The sequence below is a fragment of the Plecotus auritus genome (assembly GCF_963455305.1).
Source record: "Plecotus auritus genome assembly, chromosome: 8".
Classification (NCBI taxonomy): Eukaryota; Metazoa; Chordata; class Mammalia; order Chiroptera; family Vespertilionidae; genus Plecotus; species Plecotus auritus.
The window spans coordinates 159,258,914-159,279,061 of NC_137782.1; the positions used below are offsets into that span (position 1 = coordinate 159,258,914).

The following is a 20,148-nucleotide window of genomic DNA, read 5'->3' on the forward strand; positions in this document are numbered from 1 at the left end:
AAGCAAAAAACAAACAAAAAAAAACACTATGATTCCCGTTACCCCTGTCTTGCAACTTTGGGTTGTGGAAAAAAGAGAGAAAAGAGAAGAAACTAAGCAAAAGATATATATATATATAGAAGAGAGAGAAAGGAAGAAATGAGAATAAGTATAAGATGAAAGAAAAGAAAAACTTGGCCACAAAACAAAGTTGTAAGAACTGGGTTTGTCTTTCTTTAGTCCTTAAATCTAGCAGCAGGAAATATACCACCCTCCACAATACTCCTACAAACATACACAGTCAATGAAGGGTAGGCAGTTAAAACAAAAAGCAATATATTTTCAACATTTTAGATACAGACTCTCATTTTCCTGACCAATGGACTCAATAGCAAATGAGAATTGGGAGTCTAACACAGGTTCTACCTAACTTCAAACTCCAGGCTCTTTAAAATCATATTAACTGTCTCCTAGATGCTCCTTCCATCAGGTTCCCAACATAATTCCAGGCAAATGGATCTTCCAGCGAAGAGGGACCATCACATCCAACCCACTTGCTGGAAATCCACACTGCCCATCATTTTCGAATCAGCCTGGAAAGTCCACTGGGGACATCCTTGCAGTACTCAATGTTCTTATTTGTGTGACGTTTTCCCTAAATAAAGGTTACTGGAAACTTTAGTGGCTATTTCCACAAATTGGTCCTCTAAAAGAAGGCAGGAATATCAACAAAACAGTGATACTAAGTGAAATTAACTTCAGGAGATTTAGAAAACACACAAGTTTGAGAGATAAGGAAGTCTAAATGAGAGACAATTATTTAAAACAAGTTACTATGATGGGAGAATAGTTTATAAGACAGACATAAGGAGCCACAGTGATTTCAAGGTGGCAGATTCTAGACTTAACAGAGAGGTTTCGAAAGCATTTGAGAATATCAACCAAATCAAATAAAAATCACTCAATTGAAACAAATGAGAAATTCCTTGCAATGTAAAACATTTTTTTAAAAAACACACCTATAAAACTCTTCAGTTATACAAAGCAAAAAAAGATGACTGAGAAAAGTATCACTCCTTGGCAAAAACGTGATGAATAAGTGGAAAAACACTCCATTTAAAACAAGTTACCTTTGTTTTTCTAAAAAAAAGTATTAGAAATCAGTTTTCCGGAATTAATGCTACATACAGAAACTAAAAATAAAAACTATATTTGAGAAAAAGGTAACAGAAAGATGTGGTTCTGGACTTATTCCAATCAATAGGTTCCGAAGAACAGATTTTATAGAATAATCAAAGCATGTGAGTGTCAACAGCCATGTGACCCAGAACTGTGATAGTATAGAAGCATGAGTAAGAAGAAAAGGGGAGCGTACTGGGGCCCAGTTACTATAAATTTCTTTTTTACAAATCAGCAACAATCATTTCTTCATTTGAGCTTCTTTTTTTTTTTTTTTAAGTGAATTGTGAAAAGTTATAGTATAACAAAACCTACAACAGAAGTTGTGGCTGTTAGTAAAAATTTCATTTAAGAAATTTAACCTAAGAAATCACAACTGCGCTGACTTTATATAGGATTTGAAACATGTAATTATCATCTTAAAAGCTATCCTGTTTTCTCTTCACCTGAGAAAATGGAGCCTGTTTTATTTAGCATATCAACTCTTAAAAGACGTTTCAAAAAATATGTAATCTGACTGGAGAAGGCAACTCATAACTGTACTTATTAAAAAACAGAATGGGGCCAGAAAGTTGTGGCCCAGATGGCTGAACATCGACCTGTGAACCAGGAGGTTACGGTTTGATTCTCAGTCAGAGCACATGCCTGGATTGTGGCTTGATCCCCAGTAGGGGGCGTGCAGGAGGTGGCCGATCAATGATTCCCATCACTGATGTTCCTATCTATCTCTCCCTCTCCCTTTCTCTCTGAAATCAATAAAAATATATTTTTTAAAAACAGAATGCGTATAAAACTTTTCTCAGACCTGTAAGGTTTCTGGAAGTGCAAATTTTTGCATGATGTTCTACAATTCAATAAGAGTTCTTTGAAAGTCGAATGTCCCACCATTAAAATAGTGATCGTAAGGAAACAGATGTGCTACATTAACCTGCAAAGGAAAGATGACATGTCACTTACATGGCTTCTTGGGGCATTTCTGGCATTTGTGAAAGCCCCAGGAGGTCCCCACAGTTCCACAGCAGTCCTCCTGCTTGGAGAGGCCAGGGAGCGCTTTGCCACACTGCAATGATGGGGTGTGAAATACGCAGGTTAATTGAGTGCAGGACGCCCCGCTCCAGAGCACTGCTGAGCTTCAGCCACATTATAAAACAGTCACGTTGTTATCAACGGAATTAGAGTGGGGGAAAAACACCTCTAAAACTTCAAAACAGAACAGCATGATGGAATCAAGACCACACGGAAATGAACAGGCATATTTTCTAGAGCTTCCTGGCATTGCTAGTCTTACAAGAATCTGTCACTGTTCAGAGCGCTTTATAAAACTTACGTTTCCAAGCCCCTTTTTCTCTTAATAGAATCTGAAAACGTAAAAAAAGATCAATATAAACCTTTAAAATGTTAGTTTCAGCTCTCAGTGGATCATCAGGAAACAGCACTCTAAGGGCAGGGCAGGTGTGTAAACCTTGAGGATGTGGCACAGATCCCATCTACAAGGGGCTGTTGGTCTCCCTGTAACCCCATGGCCCGGGCAGGGGAAGAACAGAGAGGACAATACACGAGATGCTCACTGGCTGAGCCGGATCAGCTCGCACTGCTCCGGCAGTGGCGAAGGCGCCAGGCAGCCAGGCAGACTGACCTAGGAGGTTGGCCAAGCTAGGCAGACACCGGCAGGTTGGAGACAGGAGGCAGAAGAGCAGGGCTTGGAGGCCATGACCAACTGGAACTGCCCCATGTAAAGATCCATCTCCTGACCCTGGTCAACCACAGGAGGCCAGAAGAGGCTGAGAGGTGGGGGTCTGAAGAGAGACCGACTCCATGAGGTTGGGAAGGGTCTAGGAAAGCTGACCCGGCTCTGTGTGCCCACCTGAGGGCAGCTGTGCAGGGAGGACCACTCCACCCCTGCTGTGCAGGCTAAGCCCACACCCCACATCTCAGGGGTCGGTCCGTGGCCTTCATCTGCCTCAACCTCCACAAAATCCTCTAGCGGTTTCAAGAGTCAACTTTCCAAAGACAAATCTGACCACATTCCTCCACGAATGAAACACCGTCAGTGACTCCCACTGTCTGAAGGCTGCAAACGCCCTGGCATGACACAGAAGGTCCTTCCTATTCCTGCCTAAGACAGCTTTTCTGACTTTCTCTCTGCCCCCCTTCACCTCCCTACACCCATCCTCAGGCATCCCAAAAGACTAGTTTTCTACACTGTCTTTCCGAAAGCTGTTCCTTCTCTCTCTGATGGCCCTCCCTTTTTCCTTTGCCCGGAGAAACTTTCTTATCTCATGAGCCCCAACTCTGAGGAACCGTCACGGGAAGCCTCGGGAAGCCTCGTGTCTCCTCAGTGTTAGCAAGCTCCTCCCTCCTCTTTCCTCCGGCACGTTTCTCACACTTCCACAGCCTCTGCAATGCATCTTACTTGAATGTAGACATATCTTATTTACCTTTATATTCCAGTGCACAGTGCACATCGCAAATGCTCAATAAATGCTGGAGGGAGGGAGGGGCCAGTTGCCACCCACCCAGGCGAGCAGTGACTCTGTGAAAAGCAATGGCAATCAGCCAGTGCACAGAGGCCAGTGAGCGGGACACTGGCAGAAAGTCGGGCAGGTGGTGCACCTTCCAAGGGCAGCAGGGCGCAGACACAGTCACCTGGCAGCCTCCAGGGACAGTCTTCTTTCCCACGGGTCCGGGCATAGCAGCATTCTGACTGAGGCGCTAAGTGAACAAATTGAAAAACGAAGCCAGAGGTGGCCTTGCACAGTTCATGAATTTTTAGTTATATCATCGCTTTGAAGTCATTAGGTTGTGTGTGTGTGTGTGTGTGTGTGTGTGTGTGTGTGTGTGTTTTATGGTTTTTAATGATTCTGGCAGGATGTTGTGTGCTCTCCAAAGCTGGAACATGGTGAGAGAGAGAGAGGGGACAAATGAACAAATGGTGAACCCGAGAGAAGTAAAGCACAGACGGGCTGATTCCAGTAGTACCCAGACTCCTTCAGCTTACTCTCAGAGGTTGCAAGGTGAAATGCAAGGCAAGGAAGAAGAAAGAGGCAGTGATGCTCCAGGCACAAGACTAGCAACACAATGGTCACGTTAAGAAAAGGTGAAGGGATTGAGAAGTACAAACTGGTAGTTACAGAATAGTCACAGGGATTTAGCTAGCGCACAGGGAATGTAGTCAGTATACTGTAATAACTCTGTATGGTGCTGGGTGACTACTGGACATCTCGGGGGAACACTCTGTGAAGTATATGACTGTCTACGGGGGAACACTCTGTGAAGTATATGACTGTCTACGGGGGAACACTCTGTGAAGTATATGACTGTCTACGGGGGAACACTCTGTGAAGTATATGACTGTCTACGGGGGAACACTCTGTGAAGTATATGACTGTCTACGGGGGAACACTCTATGAAGTATATGACTGTCTACAGGGGAACACTCTGTGAAGTATATGACTGTCTACGGGGGAACACTCTATGAAGTATATGACTGTCTACGGGGGAACACTCTGTGAAGTATATGACTGTCTACGGAGGAACACTCTATGAAGTATATGACTGTCTACGGGGGAACACTCTGTGAAGTATATGACTGTCTACGGGTGAACACTCTGTGAAGTATATGACTGTCTACGGGGAACACTCTGTGAAGTATATGACTGTCTACGGGGGAACACTCTGTGAAGTATATGACTGTCTACGGGGGAACACTCTGTGAAGTATATGACTGTCTGCAGGGGAACACTCTATGAAGTATATGACTGTCTACGGGGGAACACTCTGTGAAGTAATGACTGTCTACGGGGGAACACTCTGTGAAGTAATGACTGTCTACAGGGGAACACTCTGTGAAGTATATGACTGTCTACGGGGGAACACTCTATGAAGTATATGACTGTCTACAGGGGAACACTCTGTGAAGTATATGACTGTCTACGGGGAAACACTCTGTGAAGTATATGACTGTCTACGGGGGAACACTCTGTGAAGTATATGACTGTCTACGGGGGAACACTCTGTGAAGTATATGACTGTCTACGGGGGAACACTCTGTGAAGTATATGACTGTCTGCAGGGGAACACTCTATGAAGTATATGACTGTCTACGGGGGAACACTCTGTGAAGTAATGACTGTCTACGGGGGAACACTCTGTGAAGTAATGACTGTCTACGGGGGAACACTCTGTGAAGTAATGACTGTCTACGGGGGAACACTCTATGAAGTATATGACTGTCTACGGGGGAACACTCTCTGAAGTATATGACTGTCTACAGGGAAACACTCTGTGAAGTATATGACTGTCTACAGGGGAACACTCTATGAAGCATATGACTGTCTAACCACCAAGCTGTGCACCTGAGACTAATACAACAGAATATTGAATATAAACTGTAATTGAAAAAATTATTTTAAAGAAGTTCACAGTGGTCTCCACTGTTGCGATCTGCTGTCTTTCCAGTTTTATCCATCAGACTTCTGTGAGACACCAGAGCACATCACATGTTGATCATTCTTGTATCAGGCTCTAAGGGTTCTTCTCTTCATCAAGCAAAACCCTCAACACTTGCTGATTTTATATGCTCAAAAGTTTAGGAGCAGTTAAAATCCAATTTTCACCTGGGATTCCTAAAATGTTTGATTTGGTACGGCGAAAATAAATCATTGCTGTCTACCGGGCCTCACAAAAGGTACCAGGTTTTCGTTACAGGACTGGGGCTGCTTTATCCCATGGCTTTGTTTTTGCAGGTCTACAGCCAAGAGCAGCACAAGCCTTCCAAAGCGATGAAATAAACGGCCGTGTAGGTGGTACCAGACACTGTGTGTTCTTCCCAAAACTGGGTCTGCACAGCATGAGAACAGGCTGCCAGGGACGAAGGCAGGCTTACAGCAAGGCACTAAGTTCTAGGTATATACCCCTGTAGTGTTTGAGCTATGAAGAGCTTTCAGCGTGTGGCCAGAAACTCCACCCGAGAGATCTTTGTGGCCATACTCAGGGCGCTTGCATGAGACTACCCAGTACCGCTAGGTCCTCCCTGGATGTGGGAAATATTTAGAGGAAAAGAAGGCAGAGGAAGGATCTTCTCTCCTCCATGCCGAAAGGCCACATGGGAGAGACCAGATAGAAGAGGATGCTGGAATTCAGAATGTCCTCTTAGATGGGAGGATTCTGCTTCTCCATGAGACATAATTACATGGACACAGACTGATTCTGCTTAACTACATTTCTGTGCCCAGATTGAGGTGAGTTTTACAAGTGAAAAACACAAGTGGAATTTCTCCTATGTGAATCATTCACCACATTTTCAAAGAAAGCCAGTCTCTCATTTCACGGCATACCTTGCGCATAAGCAATCCAGGAGAAGCGTGCTACACTTATAACCCAATGTTCAGCTATTTCAAGTCAGAAAGAAAATTCTATCCTGTCAAATGAGCAATGCACTATAGCTGCCCTCCCCCCCAAATTCACATGACTCCACGCTGCAGATTGGGGGACACTCTGACTCCACACACCCATGCTAGGATTCTGCAAATGCATGACCCACGTAGAGCAGTGCAAAGGGAACCATGAAGGTTCTGGCAAACATGAAAAGTTACAAATTAACAGATTGCAAGACAATGTACTTTTCTAAATCTTGATCTGATTGAGAACACTTATCAGTAGACTTCATCCTCAATTTTGGGATAGTGCCATAGTACTTTCCTGGTCAACCTGTGATTACAGATGTTTTTAGAGCTCCCTCTAAATACATAAGCTGGAATGATAGCTCGAAACTTATTTGGCAACCAAGGCTTACAATTTTTGTTAATTAAAAACTCACCACTGGAGTTACTTCAAAGATGAACAATAAGTTGAAGAGGTTGTGATAAATACTAGAGATTTAATTTTCATACCATAAAATTACTGGTACCTACAAATCCTCACTCCAGGAATGTTTGCTGCACAGGGCCACATTCTGAGGACGGAAGATCCAACCATGGGAAAGAGAAAGAAGAACTGAATTGCCTCATTAGACCTGGATGGAAATCCCAGTTCTCTCTGATGAGCAGTGAGATGTTCAACAGATAATCCAGCCTCTCTGTGCTAGTAATGGGACAATAATCCCAACTTCAAAGGATTGTAGTAATATTGATTCATATCAAGCAGGGCTGCCTTTACCACCTCTGTGGAAACTAGAAAAAGGTGACTCTTTGGGATGTGTTCTGCACTAGGACATAGCCTTTGGAAAGCAGTATGTAGGCTGACTCTCCATTCGTCCCCTCAGCTCTTGTGCTGTGTGAGGATCCTATCGAATAAAGAGGGAATATGCAAATTGACCATCACGCCATAACAAAAATGGCTATGCCCACAATGGAGGCAGGGATTCCATAACACAAGATGGCTGCACCCACAGTGGAGGCCGAGTTCCAATAACGAGCCTTAACGAGCTATCAGCAGGGACCTGAGGCTGTGCCTCTCGCCTGGTGAGGCTTGACAGGGGACCTCAGGCCGTGCCCCCTGCCATTCAGGGCTTGATGGGGGACCTCAGGCCATGCCTCCCGCCATTCAGGGCATGATGGGGGACCTCAGGCTGTGCTCCCTGCCCTGGGTCAGGGGACCTCAATGCACGCCCCCCGGCCCGGGGACCTCAGGCCATGCCCCCGGCCCTGGCGCTAGGCCAGGCGACTTGAGGACCCCCTCCCAGCGGGGCTTGATGGGGGTGGGGCCGGCCAGGTCTGGATCTAGACCAATGGGGGTGGGGCCAGCTGGGTCTGGGTCTCACGCGATTTCGAGGCACACGTGGGTGGGTGGGGACTTGACTCTGGTTCCTACGGCATGCCCCAGACTCTGACAGGAGGAAGATTTTCATATTCATTTTACTAATTTTCTTTCATCTCTGACACTTCTATTATAGAGAAAGGACAAATAGCAATTTTAAAATATTTCCTCTAATTAATTCCCTTTTAATGTGCATGAATTTCGTGCACCAGGTTACTGGTAATCTATAAAGTGTTAAAGTGCTGGCGATTTGCATAATAAAATACTCTTATGAATTACCTCTCTCATATATTTTATTTTACTTTATTCTCATTATATTTTATTTTATTTTATTTTATTCTCATTATACAATGAAGGATAAAATATTTTGAGTTTGAATAAAGATTGTTTTATCAAAGAGAATATGGCAATGAACCATGGATAAATATAACTTAAAATGTTAAAGTATACAGATTCTTTAAATGTCTCTAAAGATTACACTGAAGTCAGACATGAAAGAAGGGGATGCTGATTCATTTCAACCCTTGCAAGAGTACACAGGACCATGTTTAGACAGGAGCTGAAACAAGACAGTGACTCAACTGCTGTACTGGGGAGAAAGAGATTCCAAAGAGATGGAACAACTCTAGCTACACCCAGGGCCCACCACCAGCAGGGAGAGGACCCAGGGTGAGTGGGTAGGAGGAGAAGGACAGACAGAGGCAGGCCCAATACAAAGAACAGAGAATGAGTGGGGAAAGTCAGAGAATGAGCTGGAGGTGAACCATGGAGAGTTTTCCAAACTTGCCATTCGATTGTAGTTGGGGATTAAAGGAGACAGGAAAAGGGAAACATCAAGGTTTGTCTTTTTTCCCAAAGCAAAAAGGTATGGATTGTGTCCAATTAAATATTTGGCATCTTCAAAGTAATGGCAGGCACAGAAATATTGATAAAGAAGAAAAGAAAGAGGAGGAGATGATTAAATAATTTTTATATCTGGTGATTCCCCTGAAAAGTAAAAAGAAGAATTATTGGGATAGAGTATATCATTTATGGGGGGGAGGAGAGAGAAATTATATGTAAGGTAAACAGGATCAGTAATCATCAGAGGACAAAAAAATGAAATTGAGTAATTATCAAAGGCTCATTGGTTATTCTTCTCAAACAAGTAGCAGAAGGGACTTAAGTTCAGCACAAATGAGCTCCTTTTTTTTTTAACAAGACATGTTCTAACACAAAGCAAACACCTGGGCATCTCCATGTTCAGTAGAGTTAGTGCTTTATGAATGAGAACTTGACCTTTCCACACAATCATGTTCCCTGTGGGCCCCATAAAAGGAAGTGTAGAGATAACAGTAGCTGAGAAAATGACAAGACATAGCTTTTGAAGTTGGACCAACATGGGTCCAATTACCACCTACATGACCGTGGGCAAAATTCTTAACCTTTACCTATTTCCTCCTCGATAAAATGGAACTAAAAATGTCCATTTTCACAGAGCTCTCAAGAGGACTGAGATAAAATACACAAGAGGCAGATTCTACATAAAACAGCCATATATGGCCAGCATGCATGAAGCTCACTCTCAGTATTAGACTCCTTCCTCCAGGGCCCTCATTTACAAACAAAGGACCGAGGAATCTAACAGTTACTCGATATACAATGTTCCAGAGTCAACTTACAAGAAGAGATATGTAAATAAATAGTTCAGATAGACATAGAAATAAGAAAAATAAGGTATTCTTAAGATTTTACTTAAAACGTTCAGGTCTTCATAAAAGTGTTCTGGCTAATAAAGAAATGCTCAGAGAATAAATGCTGTGAAGAATTTGTAATTAGGCGAATTTCATCTTAATTCTACTCAAGAAGCACGACCTGGTGTCTCTGAATTACAATAATTCAACCAGTAAAATCAATGTTCAAAAACGCAGACCATTTTACTTTAGGAACATCAAGATCTTTCTGGTCATGTACCATGTCTTGGTGCCAGAAGACCAAGATCATGAAGCCAAAATAGTGAAGCCCACTCTGCATCTCCTCCCTGTAAACATCTATAGCCCAATCATAAGACACTGGAGCACACAGAACTCCCTAACACAGATCCCAGAGAATATATCTGTCCTTTCATGGTCGGCTAGTGTTGTAGACTGAATGTTTGTGTGCCCCTCTCCCCCAATTCATATGTCAAAGTCCTGACCCCAAGTGTATTAGGAGGTGGGGCCTTTAGGAGGCGATTAGGTTTAGATGAGATCATGAGGGTAGGGGACTTGTGATGGAATTAGTGTCCTTATAAGGAGAGAAAGAGACCAGAGCTCTTTCCCCCTTTGCCATGGTGAGGGTGCAGCAAGAAGGTGAGTGTCTGAGAACCAAGAAGAGAAACCTACCAGGAAATGAGTCTGTCAGCACCTTGATCTTAAGACTGCCAGTCTCCAGAACTAGGAGAAAATACATTTTGGTTGTTTAAGCCACTCAATCTATAGTATATTGTTGTGGCAGCCCGAAACAACTTATACAGATAGCCATGATTTCTTGTGAATCCTCCTTCCCCAGAAGAGATGGACTAAGAGCCAGGATGACATAGTAGAAAGAACAATGGAGTAAAAACCAAAAAGCCTAAGTTTTAGTCCTCACCAACCACAAACTCAACACAAGTCGTGAAGCAAATTAATTTACTTCTCTGGACTTTAACATTCTCATTGTTAAAATTTTAAGGATAGACTAATTGCTAATACTCACTGATGTGCCTAAAATCTATGATTTTATGAAGGTATCCTGGGAGCTATGGTGGAACGGTGTCCTGTGTCATGGCAAGCCAGTGAAGGACAGTGTTCCTTAAATGTTACCTGCCTGCCAGATTGATACACTAGATTCCATAATGCCGCCTGTTATCTAGTCCTAACATGATGCTCAGACCTGGACCAACTTGACAAGTGATGTCCAGAATGGGCCTCCTCTTCTCTACCCTACCTCTTGCCTACCCCTTTCCTACCAGTCTATACTCACAAAAAAAGGCAGCTCTATCTTCCTGAAAGTCATCATGGCTCTTCAATGGCTCCTTTCTAGATTATACTATAATAACTAATTATAATGAACTAGAGGCCCTGTGCACAAGATTCATGCAAGGTGCGGGGGGGGGGGGGTCCCTCAGCCCGGCCTGCACCCTTTCCTGGGACCCCTCAAGGGATGTCCTACTGGGATCGGGCCTAAACGGACAATTGGACATCCCTCTCACAATCCAGGAATGCTGGCTCCCAACTGCTCGCCTGCCTGCCTTCCTGATTGCCCCTAACTGCTTCTGCCTGCCAGCCTGATCACCCCTAACCACTCCCCTGCCAGGCTAATTGATGCCTCACTGCTCCCCTGCCACCCTGTTTGCCCCCAACTTCCCTCCTCTGCAGGCCTGGTCACCCCTAACTGCCCTCCCCTGCAGGCTTGATTGCCCCCAACTGCCCTCCCCTGCTGGCCATCTTGTGTCCACATGGGGGCAGCCATCTTTGACCACATGGGGACAGCCATCTTTGACCACAAGGGGACAGCCATCTTGTGTGTTGGAGTGATGGTCAATTTGCATATTACTCTTTTATTAGATAGGATAGAGGCCTGGTGCACGGGTGGGGGCCAGCTGGTTTACCCTGAAGGGTGTCCCGGATCAGGGGGGGGGGGTTCCCTTGGGGCATGGGGCGGCCTGGGCGAGGGGCCTGTGGTGGTTTTCAGGCCAGCCACGGCCCCCAGCAACCCAAGCGGGAGCCCTGGTATCTGGGATTTATTTATCTTCTATAATTGAAACTTTGTAGCCTTAAGCGGAGGCCAAGGCAGGCCAGGGCTGCGGGAGCTTGGCTTCCTCTATCGCCAGGGGCAACCCAAGCCTCCCGCTCTCTCCAGCTCCGTGGCTGCCGCCATTTTTGTTGGGATTTATTTATCTTCTATAATTGAAACTTTGTAGCCTTGAGTGGAGTCTAGGGCTGGCCAGGGTGTGCGGAAAGCTTGGCTTCCTCCATTGCCAGAGAAACCCAAGCCTCCTGCTTGCTCCGTGGCCGCAGCCATCTTGGCTGGGTTAATTTGCATACTTGCTCCTGATTGGCTGGCGGGCATGGCTTTGTGGGTGTGGCGGAGGTACGGTCAATTTGCATATTATTCTTTTATTAGATAGGATAACTAATTATAATGAACTAGAGGCCCTGTGCACGAGATTCGTGCACTCAGGGGAGGGGGGGTCCCTCAGCCCGGCCTGCGCCCTCTCACAGTCCAGGAGCCCTCAGGGGATGTCTGACTGATGGCTTAGGCCCACTCCCCGTGCCGTCAGTCGGACATCCTTAGTGCTGCCGTGGAGGCGGGAGAGGCTGGCTGCGCTCACCAGCTGTGAGCCTGGCTCAGGGCTTCTGGATGAGCAGCGATCCCCCTGTGAGAGCCCACTGACCACTAGGGGGCAGCTCCTGCGTTCAGCTGTCAGTGCACGTCATAGCGACCGGTCCACCATTCGATCAATTTGCCTATTAGCCTTTTATTATATAGGATAATACATTATCAATAGGCGAAATACCAAAAATTATTCGAGACAATTACAGAGATGCAGATGTTGTCTGCTGTGAGCTGTGACCATTATCAAGTCACATTAGAGTTGATCAACCCATACTGCACAGTGTCCCATAAATCATTCCATCTGTGCAGTTGCCAGGCTCACTTCCACCCACACCTAGAAGTACCTTATTCCAATGTTCTGCCATAAAACTCTGAGGCATTCTGGCAGACAGAACTTACCACCTTAGTACAATGAACCTGGTTGAGGGATATGAATGCCATTTTTTGAAATCTTGGACTTCTTTTAATAAAAACAATGAGGTTCCTTATGGGGAAAGTTCTCACTGTATGTAATGGGTTGGATTAATCCAAACCTCTGTCACAGCCCTTCTTTGTTCCTATCATCAATCTTTTTGCTATGATATAAACACATCTCCCCTCTGGCAAAGTAACTTTTGCCCATCTTCCAAGGAAATGGCGTTCTTCTAGCCTCTGGACAAACTATAGCTCCAAATTAAACTGAAAACCCCCCTGAGAGCTCTTCAATGTCCATGTACAAGAACATTAAATATGTTTATATCCGTGTGCCAATAAGAAAGAGGGTCCAAATCTCTGAACCCTATCACTAAAGCAGCTACGGCAACATTATTTGATCAACTTGTTCTAAAGGCTCGTTGTCATGAAGGAGAATAGTGTATGATGGAGCACTGGCAGGCTAACAAGCATTGTCTCATAAGAAGAAGAGGAAAACGCTTAAATACTTCCAGATTTTCTAAAAGAACTTGTAAAAAATTTGCTTTGGCTTGAGCAGAACATTCTTCATAAGCAAGGTTGGTTGTTGTTTTTTTAATCCACCCAGCTTTCTTTTGTTAAGAGTAATTAAAACAACATCAGGTATTTTGAGGTATCTGATACAACCTTAATCCTCTGATATTTCAGGCTATTGATTTTATAAAGTATCGACTGTGACGGGGGCATTAACTGCTGGAAATGTATCCACATCGATTTCTGAGAGTGTTTTTGTTTAAAGCCTGCTGAAGCCAAACCATGGGCTTCAAGGAATTCCAGACAGCTACTTTAGTTTATGAAACGGTATTTTAAAAGTTACACCAAGACAAAAATGGTTTTAAAGTAACATACAAAGGGAAATAACTCTTAAGCGTGAAACTTCTGATTTGACATCTTTTCTAAAGAAATGATCAAATTTGGGCTGCCTATTTTATCCACCTCTACAATGATTTGAGCATGTCAATAGTCAAATCTGCCAGGTTGTGATACATGTGTGTCTTGCTATTCTTAAATTGCAAAAAGAGTAAGTATTGTCATGACTATATTTCTGATGTGCTAATTCCTATTAGCCTTTCCTTGCAGCAAAACAACATGAATCACATCACACATCCTAGTACTAAATGGTAAAAGTATTTAAAAAATTTTTAAGTTCCATTACCAGGGATGTGTCTAAAAGGATATACTCGTGTTGAGGGAGGAAATAAAGGTGGGCATATAGGCATCGTTACTATTACTATGGCAACCAGATCACTCCCAAATGATGAGCATAAAGGCCTCTTTTCCCCAAAGCTTATTTCTACAACTGTATTGAGAGACATTTTCTATATTAAACTTCAATGTCTGCCAGTTTCCTTCTTGTCTATGTAGAGATACTGAAAGGAACAGAAACCATTTGGGGCCTCACAGCACTATGTAAATTGTAACACGTGCCTCAGTGGGTTAAGCTTTCCATTTTTTTGTGTCGTATCCAAGTACACAGAACTCAAAACTAATAATTACTTGTGGTTTGGTTGCAAGTAGCATAGAAAAATTGAATGCCACAAATCATATTAATAGCTTTTTTTAGTTCTCTGCAAGCAGGGAATCAAGTCTGTCTCGACCACTGCTCTGCCACTTGGCAGAACATTTACAGCTCACCTAAGAACCACTTGCTTCCCGCCATGTCCCAGCTCCCTAACTGTATTAGTCAGCTCGGGCTGCCATACAAAATACCACAGATTAAGGCGGGGGAGCGGCTTAAACACAGACACTCCTTTCATCACAGTTCTGGAGGGTCAAGTCCAACCTCAAGATGCCATCAGGGTCCGTCTGGATGAGGACTCCCGTCCTAGCTTGCAGGAGGTCACCGTCTCGTTGTGTCCTCAACATGGCAAAGAGAGCAAGCTCGCTGGTTCCTCCTAAGAACACTAATCCCGCCGGCCACTGTGGCTCAGTGGTTGAGCATCGACCTATGAACCAGGAGGTAATGGTTCGATTTCCTGTCAGGACACATGCCAGGTTCTGGGCTTGATTCCCAGTAGGGGGCATGCAGGAGGCAGCCGATCAATTGGTGATAATCTTTCATCACTGATGTTTCTATCTCTCTCTCTGAAATCAATAAAAACATGCATTTTTTAAAAAGAACACTAATCCTATTGTTCTCAGGGCCCCACCCTTATTAATTCATTTAATCTTAGTTACCTCCTTACAGACTATCTCCAAATATAGCTGCAATGGGGTTAATGCTTCAAGTTATGTATTTGGAGGTGGAACACAATTCAGCCATAACATTGCCATAAAACTAACAGTGAAAGAGGGCCATGTGACTCAGTCTGTGTAATGGGCTAGGGCAGTGGTCGGCAAACTCATTAATCAACAGAGCCAAATATCAACAGTACAACGATTGAAATTTCTTTTGAGAGCCGAAGAAACCGACTTCTGCACATGGGCCACGAAGTTTCAATCGCACTGTACGTGCGCGCCCGCACGTGGTATTTTGTGGAAGAGCCACACTCAAGGGGCCAAAGAGCCGCATGTGGCTCACGAGCTGCAGTTTGCCAACCACTGGGCTATGGGAAAAGTCCTGTGTGTCCCCTGCAGTAAGTACCTCTCTCCCTCTGCTGCAGGAATGGAGGAGGCTGTGTTTTCTAGACAGCACATCAGGAACATGGTGAAACCACCATCAGCCTCATTCCCTGAGAGGTGAGTAGCACAGGGAGGGCCCCCTGCTCGCCTGTCAGGCATCAAGTGTGTACAAAATAGAAGTTTTTGTTGTGTTTATTACTGCAGCACAACTGAGCCTAACCTGACTGATGCTCATCTCTTTACTATCTACTCATCTTTGCCCAGCACTGAGCTCAGCTCATAAGAGCCCTGCCCTCATGAAAAAGACAAGCTTTGAGAAGTGCTGACCCCGGAGAGAAGTCTCTCAAGTCAGGGTAGATCTGAGAGATCATTCTAGGTGTTGTATTTGACATTTGTACAGCTTGCTCTGTCCACGGAACCGGTGCCATTTCTTAGTATCAGTGGGGTCTAAGATTGTGGAAAAGAAAGATGTCAAAATCATCATAGTCAGAGGACTGTCGAGCTAAAAGAGGTCTTGGTAGTCCTCTCAGCCAAACCAGTTATTTGTAAAATAAAGATACTGAGGGCCAGAGAATGGTGAGTTTGCCAAAATGGAAAAAAGAGCTATCGACTTGGAAATAACAACACAAGTCTGTCCCTACCTCTGTGAGCTTCAAGTTTCACTTAAATAACTGGGATACAAGACTACCTACTTTTCCTTGTTTTGAAGTTGTTCTGAAGGTCAACCAAGGCCATAACTGTGAATGTTCTCTATCAGCTATCAATTTTATAAAAATACACTGTCTTACTAAGATGCCTGCCCCAAAGCCACAGGATGTTAAGACCACTTCCTTATCAACTCCATTAAAGCTTGCACAATCTAAACCAGTCCTCCTCAAGGTGGTCACCTTGAAGGCACTTCGGTCTTTGTTCGGAATATGTGGAACTCCTCTGTCTGGATTTCAGAGTTCTCTTCAGGCTAAGGACCGGTTCTTTTAAATACCCTCAGTGGTGGCAAATCCCTGCTCCCCGGAGGCTGAATTGACCATCGGAAGTTTCCAGTTCATTGAGAATACAGTAAATGAGGGAGCTGCAGGAGATTAAAGAAAGACTGACTTTTCTGTGCCGCTTATAAACTGGCTCTGAAATAATTCTTTTGAAACAGAAATTTCGAAATACAGCCGCAGTATTACTAGAGTAAACGCACAGTCTCAGAGAGAGATCTTGTTGAAAGAGAATCTCCCGTTTTACATATAAATCTCTTACACACAAAAGGAGGACAAGAGGAGAAAGAAAAACATGGAAGGATGGCAAAGAAAACGAAAACAAGACTATCAGGGTGGCGGGGGAAGGTGCAGGGTGGTGTAGGGCAATCACTCTGCTGTCGCTCACCATAGGGCCACGTTGCCTTTTTTCACTGTAACTTTATGGGTCAGATTTCAGAGGGCTGGATTGTTTTTGGTTTGGGGGTGGTTTGTTTGTTTGTTTGTTTATTTGTTTATTTATTTATTTATTTATTTATTTATTTTTAGTAAACCAGATGATTCCACTTCATCTCAACAAATTTCAATTCCAAAGTAACATGCAGACAACGCCAAGAAACAAACATCAGACCCTAGAAATACCAGCTGTGACTCTTTAAACATTTTTGTAATTTACAGAGCCTAAATCAACCATCAATTTAAGCCATGGCCTCTTAAAACTACTTCCAACATGCATGCTCAAAACTATCATCTTCCAATGTAACGACCACAAGATTTTACCACTTTGCCAATATCAGAAGTGATGTAACTTCCACTCTGTAACACACTGTCCCGTAATTATTTTCAATGCCTATTCTTCTGCAAAAGCAAGAGTCTAAGCATTAATCGGTGTGTTATTTTAGTGAGCCCTAGAGGTATAAAATACAGAAATTGGATATCCCATGTCATGATAAAGGCATTTTCATGGCCAATAAAATGCAAACCATCTGAGAGGATGGGCACGGGAAGGACCAAAGAAGCATGGACTTGCTCAGCTATGAAACAAGTCAGGCTAAATGAACACTGGACTCTTCGGTGTCCAAAGATATTGGTCTGGGTAAAGACTGGATATTGGGCAGGGGGAAAGGTAATGTCTGGGTCATCACTCATTCTCTGAAGTCCTCTACTTCAGTTCTAAGAATCTGTATTTTGATGATCCTAGCAGTTCAGGCCCACATTCTCCATCCAAATAAAGCTAGACGTCCTCCCTGCCACTTGGCATGAGCCCAGGGACACGCAGACATGTTCCCTTTCACAGGCAGCAGCTCCCCCCTTTGGATCCAATCCCCATCTTCACCGTCTTTTCAGCTCCAGGGAAGAAGTGTCCTACATGAAGCAGGCAGGGCTTAGAGAGGCAGGATCAGCAACACCGCGGCTCTGGGCACCTCTCACGGAGGTGTGCGTCCTACCTTCAGCGATACCTCTACTGTGGACACAGGTAAGGGCTGGCAAGGACAGCCCCTACAGAGCCACTGGAGACAACCAGACTCACTCACACTCAATTAAATGTCCCTTGGATTATGCCAAAGCAGTGTTTGAGTGGGACACTTAAGAAAAACATAGGAAGGGCCTGGTGTTAACGACGTATTCCACCTGCAGGAGGCCAAATGTCAGTAAATGCAATCAGCGCACCCCAATGAGGCTCTCTGCTCATGGAGAAGGCAGACATCTGATGGCTCCCGCCCTGCCTTCCTTAAGCCCTGCCAACAGCACCCTGCCTCACCTGGGAGGGCTTGCCCTAAGGGCACGTGAGCTGCGGAAATGGGGAACATACCTGTTGACCCAGTTCTCCTTCCCACATAAAGAAGAACACATATAACACATACGTGACAGGCTGAGTCTCTGGTAAGTGTTTGATAGTTACTCTTTCATTAGACTTCTCATCTATGTTTGTCATTGTCGTTTTTGGTCTCAATATAGAGAAAGAACCAATGTGAACTGATTCTGGCATTTTCCCTGTCAGAAGAAAACTATTACTTCACCAGTGCTTTAGGCCTCCCCTCAGTTATACTGCTCCAGTCAGAGCAGAGGGAATCCTCTGGAAATTAAATAATAGGTCTCCAAGCAGAACTGATTCTCCCAGCTCCCTTGGTAGGGTACTAAATTCTCTTTCCATCCTGAGCAGAGATTTTGAACGTCTCCAGCCCATCTCTGTATCTATATCTGTACCTACTCATCTATGTGTATTCTCCCTGCCACAGGGAATTGACAGGCATGGCATCTGCTCCCCTCCTTCCTCACTGGCTTCTGTGTGGGGAAAACCAAGAAATATTTTCCTTCAAAGTCTTGTGACAGAAGTATGGAGATTTTTTTTAAGTACTTTCAGCCATGTAATTAGGATACTTTTCACTTCAATGAACTCACACTTTCCTGTTAATTTCTCCATGATGCTTATTAAAAAAAATATTTTCTTAAACGAAAGCTAAGTGCATCTGTTTGGCCCTTCAGAAGTGTGTGTTTGTGTGTATGCGTGCATGCGTGTGCGTGTGTGTGTGTGTGTGTGTGTGTGTGTGTGTGTTCCAGTGCTAAGGTTTAGAGCTTGATGATGTTATTGAATTTATCTGCCAAGAGACCTATCTCCAATTAAATAATATTTTTCTCCAATGGCCCATTCTGTTTCCATTTTTCCTGTCCAAAAAGAGCTGTTGGAACAACTTCTGAAAGTTCTAAGGGGATCCCAAACAATTCTCATGCCACTTTAACTCAGTTTTGCCCCAGGTCTTATTATTTATATGACCAATAATTAAAGGGGGAAAAAGCTTCTCCAACAATTTTACATCAAGTACGGATCCTCTCCATAAAGATTATTGTCTTCTATAGAATACATCTTAAAGAATTTAATTTTAGTTTGTTGTGGGTGTTTTTTGGTTTTGGGGTTGTTGTTTTTTTACTGTTAAGGGGAATTCTATGCTTGTAAACTGTAAGAGTTGGTTTGGATATTATTTGATCATCTTTATCTGTGTAAGGACACTACTAAAAATATATTTTATTCCATTTATATTTACTCCAGGTTTTCCAACGTTTTTGTTCTTAGTTAACTCGGGTGTGACTATGCGGACTTTTCTGCTCTTTTAGGATTTGCAATAAGATCTTGAAGAGTTGCCCTAACCCGTTTGGCTCAGTGGATAGAGCGTCGGCCTGCGGACTGAAAGGTCCCAGGTTCGATTCCAGTCAAGGGCATGTACCTTGGTTGCGGGCACATCCCCAGTAGGAGGTGTGCAAGAGGCAGCTGATCGATGTTTCTCTCCCATCGATGTTTCTAACTCTCTATCCCTCTTCCTTCCTCTCTGTAACAAATCAATAAAATATATTTTAATTAAAAAAAAAAGATCTTGAAGAGTTTTTTTCTCATCCTACAATGCCTGTGTCTAATGAAGGAGCACATTCCCCCCTTTAACAAAGAGCATAGGATTGCACACCCAGGCAATGGCAAACCCCAGCGTGGAAGCTGAACCTTGAATCCTACATCATGATTCTGAACTCTCCACAGACAAGACAAGGTCTTTTCATACCATCTGGCATCATTAAGTAACTAAATATTTATTTCCAGCAATTAGGCAATAAACATGTTGGAAACAACCAAAAACGCAGATGCCAAGTCAGTTTCAAATTGAAAGCAAAGGTCACAGTGTAAAGCAAAGGGTGCCCTGGCACAATGGGAAAGGTACATACATTCAATGTCCTTGTGGAGCAATAGTAGATCACAGGGGTATTTTCTGAAATTTGGCCTCTTCTTATAGATGAACACTAGCATATAAATGTTCACGTTTTAAGCACATGTAAACATGAGATTATCTTGAAAGTAGCTGGTAATTGTAACCACTGGAGATGTAATTCTAACTTGATCTATACAGTGAGCAAACTCTCCAAAATGTTTTCAAAT

At 43.8% G+C, this 20,148-nt stretch overlaps 1 protein-coding gene across 6 annotated transcripts in view; it reads right to left on the bottom strand.

Annotated features, from left to right (window-relative positions):
* Positions 1-20,148, bottom strand: part of LTBP1 (latent transforming growth factor beta binding protein 1) — a gene marked incomplete at its 5' end in the record, with an annotated part of 356,935 nt that overhangs the window by 140,037 nt on the left and 196,750 nt on the right. For all 6 annotated transcript variants that reach the window (XM_080684179.1, XM_080684177.1, XM_080684178.1 and 3 more), the window contains one exon: positions 2,116-2,218. In XM_080684179.1, coding sequence (XP_080540305.1) covers positions 2,116-2,218 — 103 coding nt within the window. The remainder of the gene's footprint in view (positions 1-2,115; positions 2,219-20,148) is intronic.